The sequence below is a fragment of the Panthera leo genome, chromosome D4 (genome assembly GCF_018350215.1).
Source record: "Panthera leo isolate Ple1 chromosome D4, P.leo_Ple1_pat1.1, whole genome shotgun sequence".
Lineage (NCBI taxonomy): Eukaryota > Metazoa > Chordata > Mammalia > Carnivora > Felidae > Panthera > Panthera leo.
The window spans coordinates 635,588-661,732 of NC_056691.1; the positions used below are offsets into that span (position 1 = coordinate 635,588).

General features: G+C 40.9%; 1 protein-coding gene across 10 annotated transcripts in view; it reads left to right on the forward strand.

Moving 5' to 3' along the window:
* Positions 1 to 196: 196 nt before the first annotated feature.
* The window catches only part of LOC122204688 (centromere protein P), a 243,079-nt gene continuing 217,130 nt past the window's right edge, over positions 197 to 26,145 (forward strand). For 2 of the 10 annotated variants that reach the window (XM_042912272.1, XM_042912271.1), the window contains exons 1-3: positions 206 to 417; positions 18,837 to 19,018; positions 20,574 to 20,662. In XM_042912272.1, coding sequence (XP_042768206.1) covers positions 311 to 417; positions 18,837 to 19,018; positions 20,574 to 20,662 — 378 coding nt within the window. In that variant the 5' untranslated portion in view covers positions 206 to 310. Of the gene's footprint in view, positions 418 to 449; positions 756 to 1,052; positions 1,082 to 6,355; positions 6,422 to 7,735; positions 7,786 to 18,836; positions 19,019 to 20,573; positions 20,663 to 26,145 lie in introns of those variants that run through there. The other 8 variants (XM_042912269.1, XM_042912267.1, XM_042912265.1 and 5 more) reach the window with 8 other exon arrangements.

Sequence of the window (26,145 nt, forward strand, 5' to 3'; positions counted from 1 at the left end):
TGACGTATCGGCCGGGTTGTTCCAAGGTCCGCCAGCTTGGGGTGGACTGCTGCGCCCTGGGGCTTCGGTCCGGAGGCCGCCCGCCCTCTCGGAGCCCCGGGACTGCGGGGGGTCAGCTGGGGGCGGGGAGCGCCGCGACGGCCACGAGCCCGGGAACCTGCGCGCGCCCGCGCGCGGGTGGCAGGCCCGGGGCCCCGCTCCCCCGCCTCCCCCGCCGGGTTCCGCGGTGGTCTGCGCCGGCAGCGCGCGAGGCTTGAAGCGCCCGGCCGGGCGCGCAGTCCCTCAGGCGGCTTCCCGTCGGCGCCGCGCCATGGACGCTCGGCGAGCGGAGGTCCGCGCTTTGGAAGCCGAGATCGCGGCCCTGCGGCGCGCGTGCGAGGAGCCGCGGGCGCCGGGGGAAGACACCTCGCGAGCGCGGTACGTGCCCTCGCGGGCCCCGTGGGGCGGACGGTCTCCTCCGCGGCGTTTCCCGACCCCGGGGGCTCCGCCGCGGCGGGGCGGGGGGGTGAGGCGTCCGCGCCGAGGCCGCTCTCAGGGCAGCGTCGGCGCGGGGAAGCTGCCTTCCTTGAGGCCCTGTTCTCTGGCGGACGAGAGCGGGGGGTCCCCGCGCCTGTGTCTTGGGGCTCCCCCGGGCGGCGCCACGCCCTGTGCTTTCCCGGCGCCCCCCGCCTCGGCCCCTCTGGGACGGCCGTGCCGCAGGTTTTCATTCGCCCTGGTCGTGTGGCGGCTCCTCTGACGAACGACGGGGCTGCAAAGTACGTTGGCGGAAAGGAAACGAGCGAACGTAGCCTCGGGGCGGCGGTCAGGTGCCCGCAGGCCGGGAAGCACCGCCGGGAGGGGGGCGGGGGCGGCCCCGGGGCGTTTGGACCCCTGCGTCCCGCGGGCAGGGCGGACTGCACCCCGGCGCTGGGCGCGACGTCCCGGGCGAGGGGTGTGCGCAGCCCGGTGTGCGTCCATGACAACCCCGTGTGCGCCTGGGACAATCCGAAGAAGGTGCTTCTGTCAACCCTATTTTAAAGTCAGGGAAACTGAGGCTGGGAAGAGCTGGGCTGGAGCCCAGAAATGTCATGTCAAAGCTCAGGTACTTTGCTTAAGGAAGGAAGAGAGAAAGGGTTAGTTATGTACGTATCTATGGTCTCAAAGTCACCAGCGGCTGGAAAGTAGCAAGTATCTTCATTTTCTCACTGGAGACTGGTCTGGCATAGGTGCCGAGAGATTTTCCCGAGATAATTGGACAGGGGTTGGTAGAAAATGGAAAGGAAGAGCAACGCGAAAGGGAATGTTCACAGGCGTGGCGGATGGGATCCTGAAAGTAAAGGAAGCTGTGGAGCGAGGCAGGTGACCAGGGAGCAAACACGTTCCTCCACAAGTGAAGTTGTAAATGTGTTGAAGCCCCTTGCTGCTCCAGGGGTGCTCCATGCATTGGACGCAGTAGCAGTACTTGGGAGTTGCATAGAAATGCAGATTTGGGGGACGCCTGGGTGGTCAGTTGGTTAAGGTCACGGGTTAGAGCCCTGTTGGGGATTCTCTCTCCTCTCTGCTTTCTTCTCGTGCTCACTTTTTCTAAATAAATAAATAGATGTTTAAAAAAAAAAAAAAAAAAAGAAGGGTGCTTGGATGTCTCAGGAAGAGTAAAGCTCAGGTGGTCATGATCTCTCGGTTCGTGGGTTCGAGCCCCACGTCGGGCTCTGTGCTGACAGCTCAGAGCCTGGAGCCTACTTTGGATTCTGTGTTTCCCTCTGTCTCTGCCCCTCCCCCACTCACGCTCTGTCTCTCTCTGTTTCTCAAAAAATGAATATAAAAAAAAAAAAAAGAAATAGAGATTTTGGGCCTACCCCCCACCGGCTGAGCCAATCTGCATTTTAACAAGCACCCCACCCCAGCTATTTTATGTATATTTAAAAGTTTGAGAAGCACCTTGTCATACTGTCGGGAAGAGTGATTTCTTTACTGGCCACAAGGTGTCGTTATTAGCTCAGGACAGTATGTAGACTATGGATGTCATCTGTGCCTTCTCAAAGGTTGGGAAACTAGGAAGAGTCCAGATGGTGGAAAACATTACATATGAGTCCAGGGTGTGACGTTTCTTTTTACTGTGGTGGAAAAGGAAGATGGGGACCTGCGTACCAAGCTGTGTGTGTGTGTGTTAAAATGTAACCAAATTTGCCATCTTGATGCTTTTTAAGTGTACAGATCAGTGGTATTACATACGTTGATAACGTGCTACTATGACCATCTTCTGTCTCCCTCTTTTCATCTTGTAGAACTGAAACTATAACCATTAAGCAGTAACTTTCCCATTCCCCACTCCCCTTAGTCCTTGGCAACCATTGTTCTTCTTGTCTCTATGAATTTGACATTTCTAGGTACTTCATACAAGTGAATTCATATATATTTGTCTTTTTGGGACTGGTTTATTTCACTTAGCACAATATCCTCAAGGTTCGTTCACATTGTAGCAAAGTGCAGAATTTCCTTCTTTCTTCAGGCTGACTAGCGTTCTCCTGTATGTATATACCACATTTTCTTATCCTCTTATCTATCAGTGGACGTTTGGGTTACTTCCACAGTTTAGCTATTGTGAATAATGCTGCTGTCAACACATATGTACAAATATCTCTTTGAAACCCTGCTTTTAATTCTTTTGAATATGTGGGGGCGGGGAGGGAGGGGAGACTTCCTTTTCCTTCAAAGGTCCTTCTAGCTGGACTAAGTCGAATTGACCCTAGACAGATTAACAGGAGAAAATCAAATTTAAAAGGCATATGTACAGGGATTCCACATAGACCTGGAAATTCCAGAGCCAGGGAATATGAGGTCTGTAAGTCATTCTGAACTAAGGAGAAGGGGCTAGGGGTCTGGGACTTCAGAGCAAAGGAATACACTTCACAGGGCAATAAGAAGAGCAGATGTTTGGTTGTTAGATGTTTGCCCTACTATATAGGTGGGTCACTCAGGTAAAATTTATCTCTGTTAATAACACTTACTCTGGGAAAGACCCCCAATTTAAGTTTTTCTGTGTGGTTAAAGGAGGGCAAACATTTTTCTGGAGCCTCCAGGGTCTTAAGTGCCTTCAGCACAAAATGATCCATATGCCACATTGCCACAGTCTTGGGGGGAGGTCTGTCCTTAACCCCTACAGATATGTCCCAAGAAGGGGAATTGCTGGATCCGTTGGTAATTCTATTTTTAATTTTTTGAGGACCTCCCCCATACTGGTTTCCACTGTGGTTGTACCATTTTATGGTGAGTTTTAGGGTGATGGTGAGGTGGTCCAGAGCCAATGGCCAAAAAAAGAATTCTTGAAGACGTCTTTCGTGCAAAAAGGTGGTTTTATTTAAAGCACGGGGACAGGACCCATGGGCAGAAGAGCTGCACTGGGGTTGTGACAGATAACTCATTATATACTCGCGGTTTGGGAGGGTATCAGGGATAGAGTAAGTCTCCCTAAGTAATTTGGGAAGCAAGATTTCCCAGGACCTTGAGAGGTTAGCTGTTGCTAGGGAAACGCCATTTATTACCGTTTAGTAAAACCTCAGTCACGGGACCCTTCATATATATATCTGTGGCCATAAGCCTGGAGTATGATTGCTAGCATATATCTTGGGGCAGTTGACATGAAGGAAGTTTCCAAAGGAATTTTTATATGTTAAAGGAGACTTACAGGATCCTGGGGGTTGGGATAATGTTAAGCTAAGATTCTCTTTTGCCCCCAGCAAAGTGTCATCATGGAGGCAGCTGAGCTCCTAGAGGGAGGTTCACTCTGCCGATTTCAAGGACTTGTAAATGGGATGTAGGCAGTAGGGGAATTTAATTTTTTATTTGCCTTAGTTGCCCACATCACCATGGCAAGCACTTAAACCCCTTTCCTTTGTTCTTGGGTAGCCAGGAGTGTCTGAGGAGTATCACACAGATCCCACCTGGTTTGGGGGTGGTGGTGCTGTTAGCCTGTACTTTGGCCTCAGCTTGCCCCACGCACCCTCATCATTTTACGTTCCCACCAACAGTCTACAGTGTTTCCAGATTGTCTACATCCTCACCAATATTGTCTTTTTCCCCCTGGTTTTGGGTTTTTTTCTTGTTGTTTTTGTTTTGTTTTATAGTAGCCATCCTAATAGGTGTGGGGTCAGTTCCCTAATGATTAGCGATATTGAGCATCTTTTTATGTGCTTATTGGCCATGTGCTTTTGTGCCAGTCTCAGCCCATCTGTAGTAATGCTATTCAATAGAAATGCCTGGAGCCAGTGTTCCCAGGGAACTTTCCCCATTCCACACCTATGTTACGAATGGATCAAACTTTGTGGTTCTTGTGATTGTAAGATGCCCTTCCTCAATAACCTTTAGGAAACTTTGAAGGAAAAAAAAATATTATTTACAAGCTCTAGAGTGCATAAGCAATGCCACGGGAGCCACATAACCAGGTCATTGATGCAGAGAGGGAGACAGAGACAGAGAATGAGAGAACAGGACTGGGGTTCTGCTTTTATTTGGGTTGAGGGTGGGGGCCTAGGGTTTCAATAGGGTTTCAAGGACTCACTCTCAATTGGTGAACTTAAAACATAAGAGTAGGAATATAAAGTACAGGAAGAGAAAAAACAAGTGACCCAAGTGGTCAGGTTTTGAAATGAACTAAGATCTCTAAAACAAAGGGAAGGCAGTCTGGCTCTTCCATCCTGTGGTTTGCCAATGTGTCTGTCTGTTGGAGGTCACCTTCATTGAAGGGGATGCAGCAGACGCCTCTGCAGTCAAAGCTCACATTCAGCACCTGCATTAGAATAAGAAAAGCCAACTGTTGGGTCTTAAGCTATTATTATGTCCTCTTTGGAGAAATGTCCATCCAGTTTCCGTGCCCATTATTGAACAGGTTGGTTTTTGTTGTTGCTTTAGGAGTACTTTATATATTTTGGAAATTAAACCCTTATCAGATAATGTGATTAACAAATATCTTTTCTCATTCTGTGGGTTGCCTTTTTACTGTCTTGATGGTGTCTTATGTTGTACAATTTTTAAAGATGTTCATGAGGTCCAGTTTGTCTATTTTTTCTTTTGTTACCTGTGCCTTTGCTGTTATATCCAAGAAATCCTTGCCCTAGCCGATTTATGAAGCTTTTGTCCTATGTTTTCTTCCAAGAGTTTTGTTTTAGGTCTTACATTTAGATGTTTGAGTTCATTTTTTTTTTTAATTTTTTTTTTAATGTTTATTTATTTTTGAGACAGAGAGACAGAGCATGAATGGGGGAGGGTCAGAGAGAGGGAGACACAGAATCTGAAACGGGCTCCAGGCTCTGAGCTGTCAGCACAGAGCCCGACGCGGGGCCCGAACTCACGGACCGCGAGATCATGACCTGAGCCGAAGTCGGCCGCTTAACTGACTGAGCCACCCAGGCGCCCCGTGTTTGAGTTAATTTTTGAATATGTTAGGGAAGGGTCCAACTTCATTCTTTTGTGGATGTTCAGTTTTTCCAGCACTATTTGAATGTTACTGGCAAGCTTGTCAAAAATCATTTGATCATATATGTAAAGGTTCATTTCTGGGTTCTCTGATTCTATTACAGTCATCAATCTGTTTGTCTTTATGCCAATACTACACTGTTTTGATTACTGTACCTTTCAGTTAAGTTTTTTTTACTTTTTTTTTAAACGTTTATTCATTAAAAAAAATTTTTTTTGCATTTATTTATTTTTGAGCAACAGTGAGACAAAGCGTGAGCGGGGGGGGTGGGGTGGGGGGGTGGGGGGGGGCAGAGAGAGAAGGAGACACAGAATCTGAAGCAGCCTCCAGGCTCTGAGCAAGCAGTCAGCACAGAGCCCGATGTGGGGCTCAAACCCACAAACTGTGAGATCATGACCTGGGCTGAATTTGGACGCTCAACCTACTGAGCCACCCAGGTGCCCTGAAACGTTTATTTATTTTGAGAGAGAAACGCTCAGAGCGTGAGTGGGGGAGGGGCAGAGAGCTGGAGACAAAGAACCCCCAGCAAGCTCCAGGCCTTGAGCTGTCAGCACAGAGCCTGACACAGGATTCTAACCCACACACCACAAGATCTTGACCTGAGCTGAAGTCAGGTGTTTAACTGACTGAGCCACCCAGGCACCCCTCCGTTAAGTTTTGAAATCAGGAAGTGTGAGTCCTCCAGTTTTGTTCTTTATCAAGATTATTTTGGCTATCTGGGATCCCTTGAGATTCCACATGAATTTTAGGATGGGTTTTTTTATTTCTGTAAAAAACCTCATTGGGACTTTGATAGGGATTGCATCGAATCTGTAGATTGCTGAGGGTAATATTGACATTTTAATAATACTAAGTTTTCCAATCCATTGACATGAGACGTGTTTCTATTCATATCAGTTTTTTTTCAGCAATGTTTTTGTGGTTTTCATTGTACAAGTCTTACCTTCCTAAGGCAAATTCCTTCCTAAGGTTAGTTCCTAAATATTCTTTTTGATGCTGTTGTAAATGGAATTGTTTTTGTAATTTACATTTTTCAGATTGTTGGGTTATAGAAATGCATCTGATTTTTGTATGGTGATTTTGTATCCTGATACTTTGCTAAATTCATTTATTCTAATGCTTTTGTTGTGGAATCTTGAGGGTTTTGTACATACAAGATTATACCATCTGTAAACAAAGATAATTTTAATTCCTTTCCAATTTGGATGCCTTTTATTTCTGTTTCTTGCTCACTTGCTCAACCTCGAGTTTCCAGAACCATGTTTAAGTGGTGAAAGTGGACATCCTTACTTTCTTCATATGTGGCTTTTATTATGTTAAGATAATTTCCTTCTACTCCTAGGGTTTTGACTGTTTTATCATTAAAGTGTGTTGAATTTTGTCAAATGCTATTTTTTTTAAAGTTTATTTTGAGAGAGTGTGAGAGAGCATGAGTGGGGGAGGGGTAGAGAGCGAGGGAGACAGAGGATCTGAAGCGACCTCTGTGCTGACGGCAGCGAGCCTGATGAAGGGCTCAAAACTCATGAACCACAAGATCTTGACCTGAGCCGAAGTCAGATGCTTAACCAACTGAGTCTCCTGGGTGCCCCATTAAATGCTTTTTCTACATTAAGTGAGATAACCAAGTCTTTTTTTCCCTTCTTTGTGTTAATGGTGATATATTACATTGATCAATTTTGTATGTTGAACCATCCTTGTATTCCAGAAATAAATCCTATGTGGTCATGATGTGTAATCCCCTTAATATGCTGCTTAATTTCATTAACTACTAATTTGTTGAGGATTTTTACATTATTGTTCGTAAGTAATATTGGTCTGTAGTTTTCTTGGAATATCTTTATCTGGCTTTGGTGTCAGAGTTGTGCTGGCCTAATAGAATAAGTTACAAAGTGTTCTCCAACTTTTTGGAAAAGTTTGAAAAGGATTGGTTAGTTTTTAGTTAAATGTTTGGTAGAATTCACTCTTGTAGTTATCGGGTCCAGGGCTTTTATTTGTTGGAGATTTTTTGATTACAGATTCAACCACACTAGTTATTGGTCTATTCAGATTTCTTATTTTGGGGGGATTTAATCTTGGTAGGGTTTGTGTTTCTAGGATTTGAGCCATTTCAGGTAGAGTATCCAATGTATTGGCATACAGTTGTTCATAGTAGTATCATAAACTTTTTATTTTTGTAGAATTGGTAATGTCCCTGTTTTAATTTCTGATTTTAGTAATTTGAGTCTTTGTTTTTGTTTTGTTTTGTTTTTAAGTAAACTCTGTGCCTGGTGTGAGGCTCAAACACATGACTCCAAAAATCAAGAATCCCATGCTCTACTGCTTAAGCCAGCCAGGTGCCCCTTTTCATTCTGTTTTTTAGTCCATCTAGCTAAAGTTTTGTTAATTTTATTGATCCTCTCAAAGAGCCAACTTTTGGTTTCATCTATTTTCTCTTGTCTATTTCATTTCTCTCTGCTCTAATCTTTATTATTTCCTCTTTTTGCTATCTTTGGTTTAGTTCATTCTTTTTCTATTTCCTTGAGTTGTAACATTAGGTTGTTTATTTGAGATCTTATTTTTTAATTTAAGCATTTATAGCTGTAAATGCCCCCCTTAGCACAGCTTTTGATATGTCCCTTAAATTCTGGTATATTGTATTTTCATTTTGTCTTTAAGTATATTCTCATTTCCCTGTGGTTTCTTCTGAAATCTATTGATTGTTTAAAAGTGTGTTAATTTCCACAATTTTGTGACCTTTTCTGTTTTCCTTCTGTTACTGATATCTAATTTCATCCCTTTATGGTTGGAGAAGATACTTTATATGATAAGTATGTTTTAAAATACATAGAGACTTGGAATGCCTTGGTGGCTCAGTCCGTTGAGCATTTGACTCTTGATTTTGGCACAGGTCATGATCCCAGGGTTGTGGGATCGAACCCCTCATTGGGCTCCTCTCTGTGGCATGGAGCCTGCTTAAGAATATCTCTCTCTCTATCCCTGTCTTCTTTTCTCCCTCTGCTCTTCTCCCATGCTCACTTGCTCTCTCTAAAATAAAAAAAAAAAAAATACATTGAGACTTAATTTGTTGTCCAATATCTTGGAAAATGGCCCATGTGCATTTGAGAATTTATATATGTCTGTTAGGTCTGTCTGTTGTTGGGTAGAAGGTTCTGTATATGTCTATTAGATCTAACTGGTTTATTGTGTTGTTTTCACTACTCTGTTTCCTTACCTATCCTTTGTCTAGTTCTACCCATTATTGTAAGTTGGGGTATTGAAGTCTCCAACTGCTATTTTAGTTTCTTTTGAGGTGTAATTGTATATAACATTATGTTAATTTCACGTGTACAATATAATTTGATATTTGTACATATTGCAAAATGATCACCACGCTAAATCTAGTTAACATCCATACACAGTTACAAGTTTTTTTCCTTGTGATATGAACTTTTTTCTTTTCTTTTTTTTTTTAATGTGAGATTATTTTAATAACTGATAACAGTGTATGTAATGGAATGTCATCCGGTGTATGTCAATATACTGTTTACATTTATGCCATGGAGACATATGTATTTTTTTAATAGTATGTAAATTTTATTTTTTTAATAGTATGTAAAACTTTTTTTTAAATATAATTTATTGTCAAATTGGCTAACATATAGTGTGTAAAGAGTGCTCTTGGTTTTTGGGGTAGATTCCCGTGGTTCATCACTTACATATAACACCCAGTGCTCATCCCAACAAGTGCCCTCCTCAATACCCATCACCCATTTTCCCCTCTCTCCCACCCCTCCGTCAACCCTCAGTTTGTTCTCTGTATTTAAGAGTCTTTTATGGTTTGCCTCCTTCCCTCTCTGTAACTATTTTTTCCCCCTTCTCTTCCCCCATGGTCTTCTGTTAAGTTTCTCAAGATCCACATATGAGTGAAAACATATGATATATCTGTCTTTGACTGACTTATTTCACTCAGCATAATACCTTCCAGTTTCCATCCACGTTGCTGCAAATGGCAGGATTTCATTCTTTCTCATTACCAAGTAGTATTCTATTGTATATATAAACCACATCTTATTTATCCATTCAGTTGATGGACATTTAGGCTCTTTCCATAATTTGCTTATTGTTGAAAGCACTGCTATAAACATTGGGGTAAATGTGCCCCCATGAATCAGCTCTCCTGTATCCTTTGGATAAATTCTTAGTAGTGCTATTGCTGGGTCGTAGGGTAGTTCTGTTTTTAATTTTTTGAGGAACCTCCACACTGTTTTCCAGAGCGGCTGCACCAGTTTGCATTCCCACCAACAGTCCAAGAGAGTTCCTGTTTCTCCACATCCTCACCAGCATCTGTTGTTTCCTGATTTGTTCATTTTAGCCATTCTGACCAGTCGGTATAAGGTGGTATCTCAGTGTGGTTTTAATTTGTATCTCCCTGATGATGAGTGATACTGAGCATCTTTTCTTTTTAAAAAAAACTTTTTTAATGTTTATTTATTTTTGAGACAGAGAGAGACAGAGCATAAATGGGGGAGGGTCAGAGAGAGGAAGACACAGTGAAGCAGGCTCCAGGCTCCGAGCTGTCAACACAGAGCCCGACGCGGGGCTCGAACTCACAGACTGTGAGACCATGACCTGAGCCGAAGTCGGATGCTTAACTGACTGAGCCACCCAGGGGCCCCTTGAGCATCTTTTCATGTGTCTCTTGGCCATCTGGATATCTTCTTTGGAAAAGTGTCTATTCATGTCTTCTGCCCATTTCTTTACTGGATTATTTGTTTTTCGGGTGTGGAGTTTGGTAAGTTCTTTATAGATTTTGGATACTAACCCTTTATCTGTTATGTCATTTGCAAATATCTCCCATTCCATCAGTTGCCTTTTAGTTTTCTTAATTGTTTCTTTTGCTGTGCAGAAGCTTTTTGTCTTGATGAGGTCCCAATAGTTAATTTTTGCTTTTAATTCCCTTGCCTTTGCAGATGTGTTGAGCAAGAAATTGCTGCGGCTAAGGTCAAAGAAGTTGTTGCCTGCTTTCTCCTCTAGGGTTTTGATGGTTTCCTGTCTCACATTTAGGTGTTTCATCCACTTTGAGTTTATTTTTGTGTATGGTGTAAGAAAGTGGCCTAGTTTCGTTCTTCTACATGTTGCTGTCCAGTTCTCCTAGCACCATTTGCTAAAGAGACTTTTTTCCATTGGATACTCTTTCCTGCTTTGTCAAAGATGAGTTGGCCATACATTTGTGGGTCCAATTCTGGGTTCTCTATTCTATTCCACTGATCTCTGTGTCTGTTTTTGTGCCAATACCATACTGTCTTGGTGATTGCAGCTTTGCAGTAAAGGCTGAAGTCTGGGATTGTGATGCTTCCCACTTTGGTTTTCTTCTTCAAGAAAGAAGGCTATTCAAGAAAAATTCAAGAAAAATTGGCTATTCTGGGTCTTTTGTGGTTCCATAAAAATTTTAGGATTGGTTGTTCTAGTTTTGAGGAGACTGCCGGTACGATTTTGATTGGGATTGCATTGAATGTATAGATTGCTTTGGGTAGTATTGACATTTTAACAGTATTTATTCTTTCAATCCGTGAGCATGGAATGTTTTAACATTTCTTTGTGTCTTCTTCAATTTCCTTTGTAAGTTTTCTATAGTTTTCAGCATATGGATCTTTTACATCTTTGGTTAGGTTTATTCTTAGGTATTTTATGGTTCTGGGTACAATTGTAAATGGGATCCATTTTTTGATTTCTTTTTCTGTTGCTTCATTATTGGTGTATAGAAATGCAACCGATTTCTGTTCATTGATTTTGTACGCTGTGACTTTGCTGAATTCATGTATCAGTTCTAGCAGGCTTTTGGTGGAGTCTTTTGGGTTTCCATTTAGAGTATCATGTTGTCTGCGAGAAGTGAAACTTTGGAGTTCTTTGCCAATTTTGATGCCTTTTATTTCATTTTGTTGTCTGATGGCTGAAGCAAGGACTTCCAGCACTATGTTAAACAACAGTGGTGAGAGTGGACATTCCTGTTGTGTTCCTGATCTCAGGGAGAAAGCTCTCAGTTTTTCCCCATTAAGGATGATACTTGCTGTGGGCTTTTCATATATGGCTTTTATGATTAGCTATGTTCCTTCTATCCCAACTTTCTTGAGGGTTTTTGTTAAGAAACAATGCTGTATTTTGTCAAATGCTTTTTCTTCATCTATTGATAGGATCATATGGTTCTTTTCTTTTATTGTGATGTATCACATGTGAATATTGAACCAGCCCTACAGCACAGGAATGAATCCCACTTGATCATGGTGAATAATTCTTTTTATATACTGTTGAATTCAATTTGCTAGTATCTTGTTGAGAATTTTTGCATCCATGTTCATTAGGGATATTGGCCTGTAATTCTCCTTTTTTGTGGGGTCTCTGTCTAGTTTGGGAACCAAGGTAATGCTGGCTTCATAGGATGAGTCTGGAAGCTTTCTTTCTGTTTCTATTTTCAGGAACAGCTTGAGAAGGATAGGTATTAACTCTGCTTTAAATGTCTGGTAGACTTCCCCTGGGAAGCCATCTGTCCTGGGACTCTTCTTTGTTGGGAGATTTTTGATAACTGATTCAATTTCTTCACTAGTTTTGGGTCTGTTCAAATTTTCTATTTCTTCTGTTTGAGTTTTGGAAGTCTGTGGGTGCTTAGGAATTTGTCCGTTTCTTCCAGGTTGTCCAGTTTGTCGGCATATAATTTTTCATAGTATTCTCTGATAACTGCTTGTATTTCTGAGGGATTGGTTGTGATAAATCCATTTTCATTTGTGATTTTATTTATTTAGATCTTCTGGCTAAGGGTTTATCAATTTTGTTTCTTTTTTTAAAAAAACAGCTCTTAGTTTCATTGATCTGTTCTACTGGTTTTTTTTGGGGGGGGGGATTCTATATTGTTTATTTATGCTCTGATCTTTTTTATTTCTCTTCTTCTGCTGGGTTTGGGGTTTCATTGTTGTTCTGCTTCTAGTTCCTTTAGGTGTGCTGTTAGATTTTGTACTTGGGATTTTTCTTGTTTCTTGAGTTAGGCCTGGATTGCAATGTATTTATTTTCCTCTTAGGAATGCCTTTGCTGCATCCCAAAGGGTTTGGACTGTTGTGTTTTCATTTTCATTTGTGTCCTTATATTTTTTAGTATCTTCTTTAATTGCCTGGTTCACCCATTCATTCTTTAGTAGGGTGAACTTTTAAGATTTACTCTTTTATCAACCTACAAATGTGTAATACAGTATTATTAATTATAGTCACTATGCTGTACATTATATTCCTAGGACTTTTTAATTGTATTGCTGGAAGTTTGTATACTTTGACCACCTTTTACCCATTTTCCCAAACCCCCTCACCCTTGCCCCTGGCAGCCATCAATCTACTCTCTTTCTATGAGTTCGGGGTTTTTTAGATTCTACATGTAAGTGAGATCATACAATAACCTGTCCATCTGGTCTGACTTGTTTCACATAACATAATGCCTTCAAGGTTCATCCATATTGTCACAAGTGGCAGGATATTCTTCTTTTTATGTGGCTGAATGACATTTAGTTGTATAGTAGACACCACATCTTTGTTCATTATTTGTTGACAAGTTGTTTCCTTGTTTTGGCTATTGTAAATAATGCTGTAGTGAACATGAGGATGCATGTATCTTTGTGTTTTTGTTTCACTCAAATAAATACACAGAAATGGAATTGCTGATTTACATGGTAATTCTATTTTTAATTTTTTGAGGAACCTTCATACTGTTTTCTGTACTGGCTGCACCAATATACATTACTACCAACAATATATTCTTGCCAACTCGTGTTATTTTGTTTATGGTAATAGTCATTCTGACAGGTGTGAGGTGATACCTTGTTGTGGTTTTGACTCGCATTTCCCTGATGATTAGTAATATTGGGCACCTTTTCTGTGTACCTGTTGGCCAGCTATATATCTTCTTTGGAAAAATTTCTATTCAGATTCTCTTCCCATTTTTTAATCAGACTTTTTTTTTCTTTTGTCATTGAGTTAATGAGTTCTTTATATATTTTGGATGTTAACTCCTTGGTAGTACATGATTTGCAAATATTTTCTACCATTGCATAGTTAGCTTTTTAATTTTACTAATTTCTTTTGCTGTAGAGAAATTTTTTAGTTGATGTAGTCCTGCTTGTTGATTTTTTTTCCTTTTGTTGGATTTGCTTTTGGTATCAAATCCAAAAAGTCGGTACCAAGACCAATATAGAGAGCTTACCACCTCTGCTTTCTTCTAGGAAATTGTCCACGTATTTCTTTTATTGAGGTCTTTATTTCTTTATATGGTATCAGGTTACTATCTGGTGTACTTTTTTTTAAGTTTATTTATCGTGAGAGAGGTAGAGTGAGTGTGAGCCAGGAGGGGCAGAGAGAGAGAGAGAATTCCAAGCAGGTTCTTCACTGTCAGTGCAGAGCCCAACACAAGGCTCTAACCCCCAAACCACGGGGTTTGACCTGAGCTGAAATCCAGAGTCAGACATTTAACCGAATGAGCCATCCAGGTGTCCCTGTCTAGTGTACTTTTATCTTTCAGGTCTCTCTTGAACATTTCTTGTAGGGTAGGTCTAATGGTAACAAAATCCTTTGCCTTTTATTTCTTTGGAAATGTCTTAATTTCTTCCTCACTTTTAAAGGGGAGTTTTGCCAGATACAGATATTCCTTGGAAATATTGTGGGTTCAGTACCAGACCACCACAATAAAGTGAGCATCACAATAAAACTAGTCAAGTGAATTTTTTGGTTTTCCAGTAAATACAAAAGTTAGGTTTATACTCCATTGTAGTCTGTTAAGTGTGCAATGTCATTATGTCTGAAGAAAATGTTTCATACCTTAATTAAAAAGTACTTCTTTGCTAAAAATGCTCACCATCATCTGGGCTTTCAGTGAATCATATTCCCTGATCACAGATCACCATAACAAATGTAATAATACTGAAAAAGTTTGAGATATTGTGAGAATTTCCAAAATATGATTCAGAGACACAAAGTGAGCCAATACTCTTGGAAAAGATGGCACTAATAGACTTGCTCAACACAGGGTTGCCACAAACCTTCAGTAAAACTTGCAATATTTGGGAAGCACAGTAAAACAAAGCACAATAAGATGCGGTATACGTAGGATTGTTGGTTCAGTTTTTTCTTTTAGCACCTGGACTGTATAGGCCCCCTGTCTTCTGGTGTCCAAAATTTCTAATGAGAAATCTCATATTTTATTGAGAAACCCTTGCATGTGGTGGTTTGCTTCTCTTTTGTTGCTTTCAAGGTTCATCTTTATGCTTGGGTTTTATAAATTTGATTATATCTTGGTGGGAGTCTCTTTGAGTTTGCTGAGTATCTTGTATTTTCATATTCATGTCTTTCATGAAATTTGTGGAGTTTTTAGTCATTGTTTCTTCAGATATCCTGTCTGCCGCTTTCTCCTTGGGCTCTCATGACGCGTATGTTGGTCCTTTTGAGGGTGTCCCACAAATCCTTTATGCTTTGTTCCTTTTTTCAGTCATTTTTCTTTCTGCACCTCAGCCTCAGTAATGTCCATTGTCTTATCTTCAGGTTCACTGATCATTCTGCCTGCTCAAATCTGCCTTTGAATCCCTCTAGTGAATTTTTCATTTCAGTTATTGTATCTTTGAGCTCCAGAATTCCTTTTTGGTTTCTTTTTTTCTTTTTTTTTTTTTTAATGTTTATTCATTTATTTTTGAGAGAGAGAGATAGTGTGAGTAGAGGAGGGGCAGAGAGAGAGGAGACAGAGAATCCCAAGCAAGCTCTGTGCTGCCAGTGCAGAACCCAACGTGGAGCTTCGACTCACAAGGCTGTGAGATGATGATCTGAGCCAAACCAAGAAGTTGGATGCTTAACCAACTGAGCCACCCAGGCTGCCTCCCTTTTTTGTTTATTATTTTAGGATTTTCATTTCTCTCTCTTTTTTAAAATGTTTATTTTGAGGGAGCGTGTGCATCTATGCAGGTGGGAGAGGGGCAGAGAGAGGGAGGGAGAATTCTAGGCAGGCTCCATGCTGTCAGTGCAGAGCCCAACATGGGGCTGGATCTCACTGACTGAGGTCAAGAGTTGGACACTTCACCGACTGAGCCACCCAGGTGCCCTTGTTTATTTTTTTTAGTTTTATTATTTTGTAGGCTGTGTGTTGAAGATAAGCCTGAGGTGCAAACTTTCTGTCTTCTTATGTCTTTTCTGAGCCTTTCCTTGGGCACTGTATTCACTTTCCAGTTTTTCCCATACGTTCAGTTGATTTTGAATGTCTTAATCTTTAAGGTGTGGCTCTTTAAATGAGATAAGTCAAAAATAATGGGGAAGAAAAGAGTCGTGGCTCTTTAAATCTCCTGGAGCTCCCTTCAGCCAGAGGAGCAGGGCTTGTAATACTGGGAGCTGGTGCAACACTGGCTGTCTGTCTCTTTGCACCTCTTTTGTCAGAAGCAGCAATCAGCACAGCCACTCAGCGTTTGTGGACGGTCTTTTTTTTGCCTACTCTTACTTTTCTGAAGTGTGTGCAGTCTGCTTTAGGAACGTGTACACAGCTGCCTGCCTATTGTTGGAGTGGGGGATACATAGCTATTACTGTGCTGAGACCTGAAATTCCCCAAACTGACCACAGTTAACTCCAAGCCTTCCCCTGGAAGTTGTAAGCCTGCAGCAGAATTCACAGTTTTAACAAAGTTTCATCAGATTCTGCCAATGCGGTTATTGTGTAGGTGGCTGCTTCCTACTCCACCAGCTTCCCAGAATCCTAGATCATTGACTTTTGAAATCAGGTCTCTTGTAGATCCGTTTTATTTTTTAAAGTTCATTTTGAGAGAGAGCTCGCAGATGTGTTTGTGTAGGGGAGGGGCAGAGAGAGAGAATCCCGAGCAGGGTCACACTGGCAGTGCAGAGACCAGCGCAGCGCTTGATCCCACAAACCTTGAGATCATGACCTGAGCCAAGATCAAGAGTCAAATGCGTAACCCACTGCGCTACCCAGGCACCCCTCTTATAGGTTTGTTTTAAGACAAAGAAGTTTCTTGGGGTGCCTGGGTGGCTCAGTGGGTTAAGCATCTGACTCTTGGTTTCAGCTCAGGTCATGATCTCACGGTCTGTGAGTTCAAGCCCCATGTCTGGCTTCACGCTGACAGTGCAGAGCCTGCTTTGGATTCTCTCTCTCCTCTCTCTGCCCCTCCCCTGCTCACTCGCGGTATCTCTCTTCTCTCTCAAAATAAATAAACTTTAAGTAAATAAAGAAGCTTCTTGTGGAACTCTAATTTTGACCAAGATGAATTACGCTCCTAAGACAAAGTAACAAGTAATATAGTGCAAAGCCAGTAAAAATGTATAATCCCAAATCATGGAAACTCGTGTCGGTAATTGAAATAGACTAATGATATTTTGCTCAAAGTAAATCACTGCTATGAATGAGAATATGCAGGTTTTCTCTTTTAGGTGTATGGTAAAATATACATAGGATTTAACCATTTTAGCCTTTTTTAAGTATGTAGTTCAGTTGGATTAAGTGCTTTTACGTTGTCATGCCGCCATCACCACTTTTTCCTCACCCCAAAGTGATACTCTGTACCCATTAAGCAATAGCTTCCCATTCTCTCCTTTCTCAGCCACAGGTTCTTTTTTTGAATTCTGCATATCTAGTTTTCAATGTGATGATTTAGTTCTTTTATCAGTTTGCTCTGTTGGAAACACCATAAAGTTTTCATTCATAGTTTTCTGTGATATTTGGTATTTGCATAACAGGAATTTATCATTTATATATGAAGATTCCTTCTTGCTTTCATTAGCGTTCTCAGTTTAGTTTTTTTATCACTTAATTATAGCCAATACAAAAGAGCTTGTGGTAGTCTCTCAGGTGATAGAGAATATACTTAAATATTTTCAATTAACATTAAGACAAAAATTTAAAAGATATTTTCATCCTTTCTACAAGCATTAGATCTCCAGTGTAAAGAATACAGAGTTAGGTTATTTCCTATAGACCTGGCATAAGGTCATAAGAGTGCAGGTTAATGTAGTAGAATCAGGAATAGAAAAGGAGGGATAGCTATGCGATGGAGCAGAAAGTATGGCAGTAAATCCAGATGTGAAGGATTAACAGAGCCAAGGATAACTCCAAAGATAGACTGAGATATCAAGAGACAGATTTTATCAGTAACAGAAGTAGGGAAATATGGTAGACAAACTAATTTAATACAAAAACATTTATTGGGTCAACAAGCTAAGTCTACTGTGCAAGAAGAAGAAATGTATGATTGGAGGTATGATTTAGGAATTACTGATGTAGAAGAGTTGAGATTGATCACTGAGTTTTTCTCTAGAATGAGAGAACAGTATTTAGATCAGCAAGAGCAGGAGTGGTAGGGCTTCTTCTGTAGTTGGAAGCAAGCAGCAGGAACAGTGGAGTGCCCAACATGTCAGATGAGAATCATGATAATCATGCTCCACCATCTAAGGAAGGATGTCTTACGATGGCAGAAGTCAGCAGTGTAGAACGTAGCAGAACACGAGGGCAGTAAAGGATGACAGAAAGTAAAATAACATTCAGTGTGATCATTAGCCGAAATTTTACTCTTTTTCAAGGAAAATAGAGTTTTGTGTTCTCAATGAAGAATGATTACAGTATTGTTTAAGGTGATTATGCTATTATTCCTTTGGATTTCCCCTCCCCCCCCCCCCCCCCTTATTCTTAGATTTCCTGAGACTCTCTTTCTTACTATAAAATGCTCTGTGATACTTTACTTGTTTTTTAAAAAAAATTTTTTTTTAATGTTTATTTACTTTTGAGAGAGACAGAGACAGAATGTGACTGGGTTAGGGGCAGAGAGAGAGGGAGACACAGAATCGGTGGCAGGTTCCAGGCTCTGAGCTGTCAGCACACAGCCCAGCACGGGGCTTGAACTCATGAGCTGTGAGATCCTGACCTGAGTTGAAGTTGGCCACTCAACGGACTGAGCCACCCAGGTGCCCCTACTTTACTTGTTTTAGAAGTTAAAGCTAGCCAGCCAACATTACTTTGTCACTTAATGACATTTACAAAAATAATTTGAGATGTCTTGGGATATCAGGTATTTACTTTGGAGTATTTTAAACATTCCATTATAAACAGACACTTTCATGTTGCAAAGTACTCTTGTTATAGTTTATTTTACAATTGTTTATAATAAGTAGAAATATGGTAGTATAATTTAATTAGCTTTGTTTTAATTTGAGATTAAAGATTACAGTGTTAGTAGCCATATTGATTTTGAGAAAAATCTTAGGTAGTTTTAGTGAGAAGAAAGTAAGAAAGACAAAATAGAAATGGTTTGAAGAAATTTGTGGTTATGAGATAAAGCACTTGTTAGTGGTTTCTTCAGTGGAGTAATTATTTGTTATATTTGCTTTTTAGAAAATCCCTTCAAGAAGTACATCAATCAGATTCTGGAGAATGGGCCGCTTCAAAAGATCTGAGAGGTCATCTTGGACATTTAGAATCAGAACTTCTTTTTCTAAGCACACTTACTGGCATCAATATAATAAATTACTCCATGAAAACGGAGGATCTAACAAGCACTGAGAATACAGAAAAGAGTAAGCATTTTAATTTGGAAGTGATGTTGAAGTTTACCTCATTACACGTAAGAGATTGGTTGTCATGTCATTGAATTAAGATCCTATGAGGTAACTATTTGACTATGTGTTGTGGTAAACTTGTTTTGTCAGGTGTCTTTTGAACATCACAGTGTGCATAATACTCTTTTAAAGCTGCCTTAGGTAGGTGTTAAAGAAGACACAGGCTTTGTCATTAAGTATTTTAATAGTCAAGTAAGTGAAAGAACAATAGCATGATTAATTTGCAAATCTTCAGAGTTATTCACTGCTGGCATGAGAGCTGCCTCATCTAAAGTGCTCTACTCCTTGGCCTGTGGTCAAGGTAAATGTTTCAGGAGCTGGACCATTTTCCAGAGGAGGGTTTCTGGTCCAGGTGATTGAGTTCTATTGTCAAGGGTCTGTGATGCACTCACTTATAAAGGGATGTTAATTCAACTGTGCATTGGATGTGGGGAACTTTGGGCAAGAGTATCATCCTTTAAAGGAAGAATCACTTTTGGAAATGCTTTCTGACTTTCCACTGAAATAAGCTTCATGACAAGGAAGACATTGAGTTGGTCCTCAGAGGGTCTTGGGTAGCACACCTCAGCAGAAGTCTGAAATACATAAGAAATGGGTGATAGAATCTAAGTACTTGAGGTATTTGAAAGGAAGAGATGGAAAACAAGAGGTTAGGCCAGGTATAAGTCTTGCTAGTGCAGAAATCTTAGTCTTCCCATTTTGCGTCTTCCTATGTTGACCTCGTTGTAGAGGTACTTGGTGCAGCCTATTCAGAAGGCTTTTGAATGGGCTTAATACAGTGCTTCCCCCATTGCTGGCTTAGGTTTTAATTTTCTTGGATCTGCCAGCTTAGTTCAACTGTTCTGTGTGATATCTAGCTCATCCATCTGATTTCCAGCTTCCAAAATTAGGTTACTCTCCTTTTTCTTCTTTATCATTGTGGAGTTGTGCTCTTCTAAAAATACCTTTGTTAGCAAGATTAGATGATGTTAAAGTGAAAATAGTGGTTATCTCTTGGGGGACAAGTAGCCTGGGGAAGGGCATAAGGGAACTTTATGGCATATTTTAACATTTCTGTATCTTGATCTCAGTGGAAGTTAGATGGGAAACTCATGTTAAAAAAATATTGATTTGTATACTTAGCAAAATGCACTTTACACATTTAAGTATAAAGTTTTGTAAGGTAACACAACCAAATAGGTAGATTCCATGTACTCTTTTTAATTAGAGTCATATAATGTTGGGGGAAAACCCTATCAGTTATGATTCAAACTTGTGTAGAGTTATACTAGCATGTTTTATTTCTTACCATAATCTTTGGTATAATTGAGATGTAGAAAGTACAAGTTATCTTTAGTTCATCTTTGCAAAGGTAAATCAGTTTGATGCATATCTTTCTAGATTTTGCAATGTCAGTGCTAACATACAACCTCACATGTATATCCACATGTTTTAAGTGTTCACAAAAATTAAGAGGTATTTGGAGGAAACTTATTTGCAAATAAATTTTTTTTTTTTTTTTTCTGATTTACAGGTATAAAGAAAGTTCTGCAGAGACACAGGTTATCAGGGAATTGCCACATGATTACATTTCAACTTGAATTTCAGATTCTGGAAATCCAGGTAAATGAAGGAGTATGTTGTGAAAACAGAGATTCTGCTGCTGTGATTAAGCAGTTCTCATACTACAGCCTTCAGCAATGGCTGAACTAAGGAGGAATTCATGAACCAGGGCCCTCTTGTAGTACATTTGTGCAAAGTGATACCATGTCAGAAAAATTTTTACAGTATAAACACCCTGACAACTGCATATGAGAGGGTTGTTGCTGAGGGTATATGGGCTTTATTGGAAGGCAGATAGCAAGATCCTCCTCATCCCTCAGAGCAAGCCCCAAGGTCAGGGGAATAGTTCTGGATGCCTTCGTTAGTCGGCTGATATACCAGCCATCTATTACTTATTAGTTATCTGCTGTTGCTTAACAAATATCCCCCAAATTTAATGGCTTGAAACAACCAAAAACTGTTTACCTCACCCATTTTCTGTGGATCAGGGATTTGGGAGCAGCTGATTGGGGTGTCCTTGTTCAGGACCTCTCCTGAGGTTGTAATCATTTGGAACCACAGCCATCTGAAAGCTCAGGGCTGGAGAATTAGACTCCAAGGTGTTTTGTGGTTATGCCAGCAAGTTATATTGGACTGCCAAGACACGACACAAAAGGAAGATACTTTTGGCTAAGACTTTCACATAAAATCAGGAAGTAGACAGAATGATAGTATGCAGCATATGGCCAGGGTTGGGCAGAACAAGGTTCAGATACCTTCAAAGTATGGGTCCAAGAAGAGTGGGATCCAGGCGTAATTTCAAGAATTGACCAGGCCTGGGCACAAACTTTGATAGCAGAAAACAGTTCAACTAGTTGGTTTTGTGAACTGGGCCTACGTGGAGTATGTGTAAAGGAGGTGAATGGGGAAGGGTGGACAGGCTGTCTTGGCTCAACTCATTGGTAAAGCAGGTGCAGCCCATGTGACAACCCAAGTCACATGGACAAGTTGCTGCTTATATTCATGGTTATCTACCAAGACTCCTGATCATTGTCCTCAAGCACAAAAACAGCCCAAGTTTTCCCCTTTCGTATAGAACAAGGACTGATGTCAGATAATCAGGACCCTGCTTCCTTAAAGTGTCAGATAGTGACCTCCAACTACTCAGGAGTGCCTGCTCCAGTTGTCTGGGTGAGAGGTTTTGCTTCTCGAGAAGTCTTTGCAGTCCATATCCCTGGTTGCTTCCTCTGGTCCCACCAGGCGGAGAAAAGGCTGAAGCATGTCTGGGCCCCTCATCTGATGACAGAGCTCCCACCTCACTCCCACTTCAGAGTATTCCCCCTGCAACACTGCTGAGGTAACTAAGGACATTCACGGTATGTCATTGCCAGGGCTGGTTGAGCAGGATATGACACAGTCAGGGCATGGGTGATGAGTGGTCTTAGGGGAGGTAAACTTTTCCAGGTTGTCACCAGGCCTTAGGAACGTACAGGGTCACCAAGATGATATTTTTGTGTTGCGTAACCTCAAAGATTATCTGCCAAAGACTAAAACAGAATGTGGATACAAATGGATTGGTCTCACTTGGGATGGAAAGGCTGTGCCAGGACCCCATGCTTCCTTCTCTTTTGGGTGCCCAGGAACACCTGGGTGTTATCCCATTGCAAAAGGTTGTACAGTCATGCCAACTGAATTCTCTCTCCCTCTTTTTTTAAGTAAGTTTTTAAATTTATTTTTGAGAAAGAGAACATGAACACGAGTTGGGCAGGGGCAGAGAGGGAGGGAGAGAATCCCAAGTAGGCTCCCCACTGTCAGCACAGAGCCCAATTCAGGGCTCAATCTCATGAACTGTGAGATCATGACCTGAGCCAAAATCAAGAGTTGGGTGCTCAGCTGACTGAGCCATCCAGGGGCCCCTGAATTTTTTCTCTTTGGAGCTAATGTGATCCTAAATTCAGAGTAGTGATATTCCACATACTCACTTGCATCCTGGCCTCCATCAATGGACCAGGCCTACAGTCCATGTCAGGTTGGTGGAGTCAGGCCCCAGGTCCATCTCTGTGTCTAAGAAATCTGTAATAGCAGTGTACACACTGCCCAGGAGTATCCTAGTAGCTTTGGGGTCATTCAGGCTATTTCTGTTATTGTTTATATGGAGAGTAGCAAGATTGTTGGCAAAATTAGGCTCATCCTGGGAGCTTGTCCATAAGTCCAACTGAAAAGAGAAGTTTCCTCCTTAGAATTCGAGGTGAACCAGCTGCTGAGTGGAGCTGTACATTCCAGAATGGCTTGTCCCCAAAGACTGTTTGGCCTGTTCATTAATGGGGCTGTGGCTTAAGAGATAATACCGATGGTAGTTTGATCCCATTATGAGTCAGATCAAGATGACATCACAGTTTGGAGATATTTTTTTAGACCATGATGTGCTTCTGAAGAATGGCTGCTGCCTGACCAGAGGCATTCTCAGCATGAACCAGCACTGGGTAACTCCCTTAGTTGTTTGGCTTGCTGGTCCTGGGTGGCTATATGAGGCAGTATAGACAAGATTGGAGCCATGTGGGCCCTGCTGCAGTGGCCATGTTCCTGCCTTCTACTAGGCTGTGGTAGCACCAGCCCATACATAATGTCAATAATGGCATTGAGCTTTGTCATTATTAACGTAATATATCTTAATATTAAGCTCAGCAGTACTTTTAGCTTCATATTATGATCATCCCATAGTACCAAAGCATGATTGAAAATTTTGTGAGCATTTACTAATGACTTAAATGTGTACTGTTAGCTCACATGCTGAGTAAATTGGAATTAGTTGAGCTACATATGACAGAAAACTTAATAAAGGTGGATCAAAGTACTACAAGTACTAGAAGTTTCTCTGTTGCTTAAACAAAATTGTAAGGTAAGCTTTCAAGAGCCACATGGTGGCCTTATGAGTATCAGGCTCTGCCATTAGCCTTGTGGCTTCCAAACCATGGTATGGTGATGATTTGAGCACTTCAGGTGTTGGGATGGGGAATGGGCAAACAAGGGCTTACCTTTTCTGTTGAAAGATACTTTCTAGAAGTAACATACATCATTATTACCTACATTCTGTTGGCCAGTAACCTACTGCAGGAGAGACTGGAAATCTAGTCTTTGTTATGCATGGCTGTGAGACCAGTGAAATATTGGTGTTAGAAAGAAGTACAGGTTTTGGGAACTACCAGTAGTTTCTGTCCCATATGCTTTAGGGGATGCAGGGAGGAAACATCTAAGGAGAGGACAGTTGACATTTGGTAGACAAAGATACACAGGAACTGCTGAATCTCTAAAGAGATACAAGTTGTCACTGTTTACATTTCAGAATAGTAGGGATTTTTTTTTTAAGTTTATTTTGAGAGAGAGCATGTGTGTGTGCAGGTGGGGGAGGGGAAGAGAAAGAAGGAGAGAGAAAGAGAATCCCAAGCAGGCTCCGCACTGTCAGCGCAGAGCCCAATGTGGGGCTCGAGCTCACGAACCGTGAGGTCATGACCTGAGCTGAAGTTGGATGCTTAACTGGCTGAGCCACCCAGGCGCTCCAAAATAGCAGGAATTTTTGAACTGCTCAATTTTACTTAATTTGCTACAGACTCTCCCTGGTTATGTTACCAACACTTGGTTTCTCTCTCTGCCTTACCAATTTTATGATTTTTCTTGAGGACCAGACTACTAAGTAAGATGTTGCAAGTAGTCTCAAACAACTCCCGAAAAAGGAAGATTTTAGGAATGAGTCATATGTAGGAGAAGTAGGGAACAACAGACTATATTTCTTTGTTAAAATTCTAATGTAATGAGCTGATGAGAATTTTTAGAAAAACTTTTTATTACTTAATGGTAAATCCTCATATATTCTAGGCCTACTTGTGTAAATATGCCTTTAGAGTAGTAGACCTGCTCTCATAGGAGATGTACATGTAAATTCTGATTGATGGTACCACATTGCCTTCTAAAATGGTTTTACCATTTTATGTGTTCAGATTTTTATAGTTGAGACTTGTAGGGAAGAAAATGATGAAGACACAGCAGTCTTCTGAATTCTTAAACATTTTTTAAACAAAATTTCCACTAGAGGGAGATATTTAACCATCAGAAAATTGAAAAGTAACCTAAATAATAAAACTACTGTACTTAGTATTGTTATAATAAAATCATAGTAATAGAAGCTAAGAACCATAAGTGACCTTATAAGGTCACTATGATTATTAAGCTCAATGCCCTTATTTTATAGGGAAATACCTCAAGGGAGTTTGAATGATTACCCATGTTGGCACAGCTGTTATTGTCAGCAGTGATTGGAATATGCAGTTCCATTCTCCAGAGTTTCTGTCTGGTGTCATAAGAACATCAGAATTAACATGTGTCCATATTCATACTCCATAAAGCATAATAAATCAGATGGGTGTCAGTTTGTAGGAAAAATGGCTAAGTAGGTTTTTGTGACTACTTTTCCTGAAACCCGATGTAATGAACAAAATGATTCCATAGTAGGCAAATTAAAAATTTATTTTTCATGTTTATTTATTTTTGAGAGAGAGACAGAGCCAGAGCATGAGTGGGGGAGGGGCAGAGAAAGAGGGAGACACAGAATCCAAAGCAGGCTCAAAGCTTTGAGCTGTCAGCACAGAGTCCGATGCGGGCCCAAATTCACAAACTGCGAGATCATGACCTGAGTTGAAGTTGGACGCCCAACCAACTGAGCCACCCAGGTGCCCCTAAAGTAGACTGTTACGAATACAAGTTATATGAAAGTGTCATGGTAACTACAAACCAAAACTTACAGTAGATACACAGAAGATAATGGGAAAGGGATCTAAGTGTACCATTAAAGAAAGTCAATAAGCCACAAAAAAAGAGTAGCAGAAGAAGAACAGAGGAAATATGAAACAGCCAGAAAATAACAAATGACAATAAGCACATACAAAATTAATACTTTAAATGTAAAGTAACTAAATCCTCTAATCGAAACCATAGAGTGGCTGAATGGATTTAAAAAAAAAAAACCAAGACCCATCTATACATTGCCTACAAGAGACTCACTTCAAACATAAGGACAAACACACACTGAAAGTGGAGGGATGGATGGGAAAACATACTCCATGTAAATGGAAACCAAAAGAAAGCTGGGGTAGCTATACTTCGGTTAGACAAAATAGACTTAAAAATTTTTTTTTAAATATTTATTTTTGAGAGAGAAAGAATGTGAGGGGGGGAGGGACAGAGAGAGAGAGAGAGAGAGAGAGAGAGAGAGGAGACACAGAATCTGAGGTAGGTCTCAAACTCACAGACCATGAGATCATGACCTGAGCTGAAGTGCTTAACCAACTGAGCCACCCAGACACCCCTAGACAAAATAGACTTTTAAACAAAGACTATCATTAGAGACAAAGCAGAGCATTATGTAACAACAAAGGGGTTGGTTGATACAACGTGAGAATATAACATTTATAAATATCTGTGCACCCAAAAATAGGAGCACCTAAATATACAACAAATACTAAAAGACCTAATGGGAGAAATGGACAGCAGTACAGTAATGGTAGTAGACC